Source organism: Eimeria mitis, genomic scaffold, assembly GCF_000499745.2.
Source record: "Eimeria mitis Houghton genomic scaffold, Emh_scaff6684, whole genome shotgun sequence".
Taxonomy (NCBI): Eukaryota; Apicomplexa; class Conoidasida; order Eucoccidiorida; family Eimeriidae; genus Eimeria; species Eimeria mitis.
The window spans coordinates 1,826-2,901 of record NW_013574815.1 but is presented as its reverse complement, the minus strand read 5'-3'; the positions used below and the strand labels follow the sequence as shown (position 1 = coordinate 2,901).

The window sequence follows — 1,076 nt, the reverse complement described above, 5'->3', positions numbered from 1 at the left end:
TGATGTAAGTAGGGTTTAGGGTTTAGGGTTTAGGGTTTAGGGTTTAGGGTTTGAGGGGTAGTTGTGGCTCGGACGTGAAAAACTGGGTCTGTAACACTTTCTCGCAGGGTTTAGGGTTTAGGGTTTAGGGTTTAGGGTTTAGGTGTTTCAGTGCGAATATATCCTCAGGGAGTCTTTATCTTTGCAGCAACCAGGATTTAGGGTTTAGGGTTTAGGGTTTAGGGTTTAGGGTTTGTGTGGTTGCAGGAGGGTTTGGGGGGAGCGCTGATGCTGCACCTGGTGAATGCCGTATCAGGCGAAATAGCGCATCAGCAGGTGCTGCCTGCGGGGGCCTCAAAACCTCTCCTTGTTGCAGTGCGTTCGAGGGTTTAGGGTTTAGGGTTTAGGGTTTAGGGTTTAGGGTTTAGGGTTTAGGGTTTGGGGTTTTGTAGGTTGCGAGGGTTTAGCTCGGGGGCTGTTTGTACTCCTTCGCAAGGGTTTGACGACGTACGCATCTGCTCCACTGGCCGAGGGTTTACGCAGGGTTTAGGGTTTAGGGTTTAGGGTTTAGGGTTTAGGGTTTAGGGTTTGTGGTTTCAGGTGTGCGAGGACTCGGTGTATGTACACTTTTGGAATATCTTTGCGGCGCGGTTTGAGCTGTTGGTGGTTGCGCTGACAGAGGACAGACCAGACCCAGGTAAACCCTAAACCCTAAACCCTAAACCCTAAACCCTAAACCCTAGCTGGATGAAGATGCATGATATATATATATTCGTAGCATTGAGGGTTTGGTGTATTTCTAGGGTTTAGAACATTGATATTCCTTGAGTGTTTCCCGTTTCCCCTCTAGGGTTTAGGGTTTAGGGTTTAGGGTTTAGGGTTTAGGGTTTGCGTGTAGGTCCCCTGGGTTTGATATTTCCCTCAGCCCGGCGAAACCCTCATAAATCAGGGTTTGGGTTGGGGCGGCCTGCAGCAGAGTCGAGGGTTTTTGTTTTTTCTTCGGGTGTATCTGCAGCTGCTCTCACAGCAACCACCCAGGGAATAACACCGAGGGCTTTGATACTTGTATGCTTATGAATTAGGGTTTAGGGTTTAGG

General features: G+C 49.0%; 1 protein-coding gene across 1 annotated transcript in view; it reads left to right on the top strand.

Moving 5' to 3' along the window:
• Nucleotides 1-267: 267 nt before the first annotated feature.
• EMH_0088610 overlaps nt 268-1,076 on the top strand; it is a gene marked incomplete at both ends in the record, with an annotated part of 2,080 nt that continues 1,271 nt past the window's right edge. The window contains 3 exons of the mRNA XM_013501319.1: nt 268-354; nt 580-676; nt 878-1,044. Of these exons, the coding sequence (XP_013356773.1) occupies nt 268-354; nt 580-676; nt 878-1,044 (351 nt within the window). The remainder of the gene's footprint in view (nt 355-579; nt 677-877; nt 1,045-1,076) is intronic.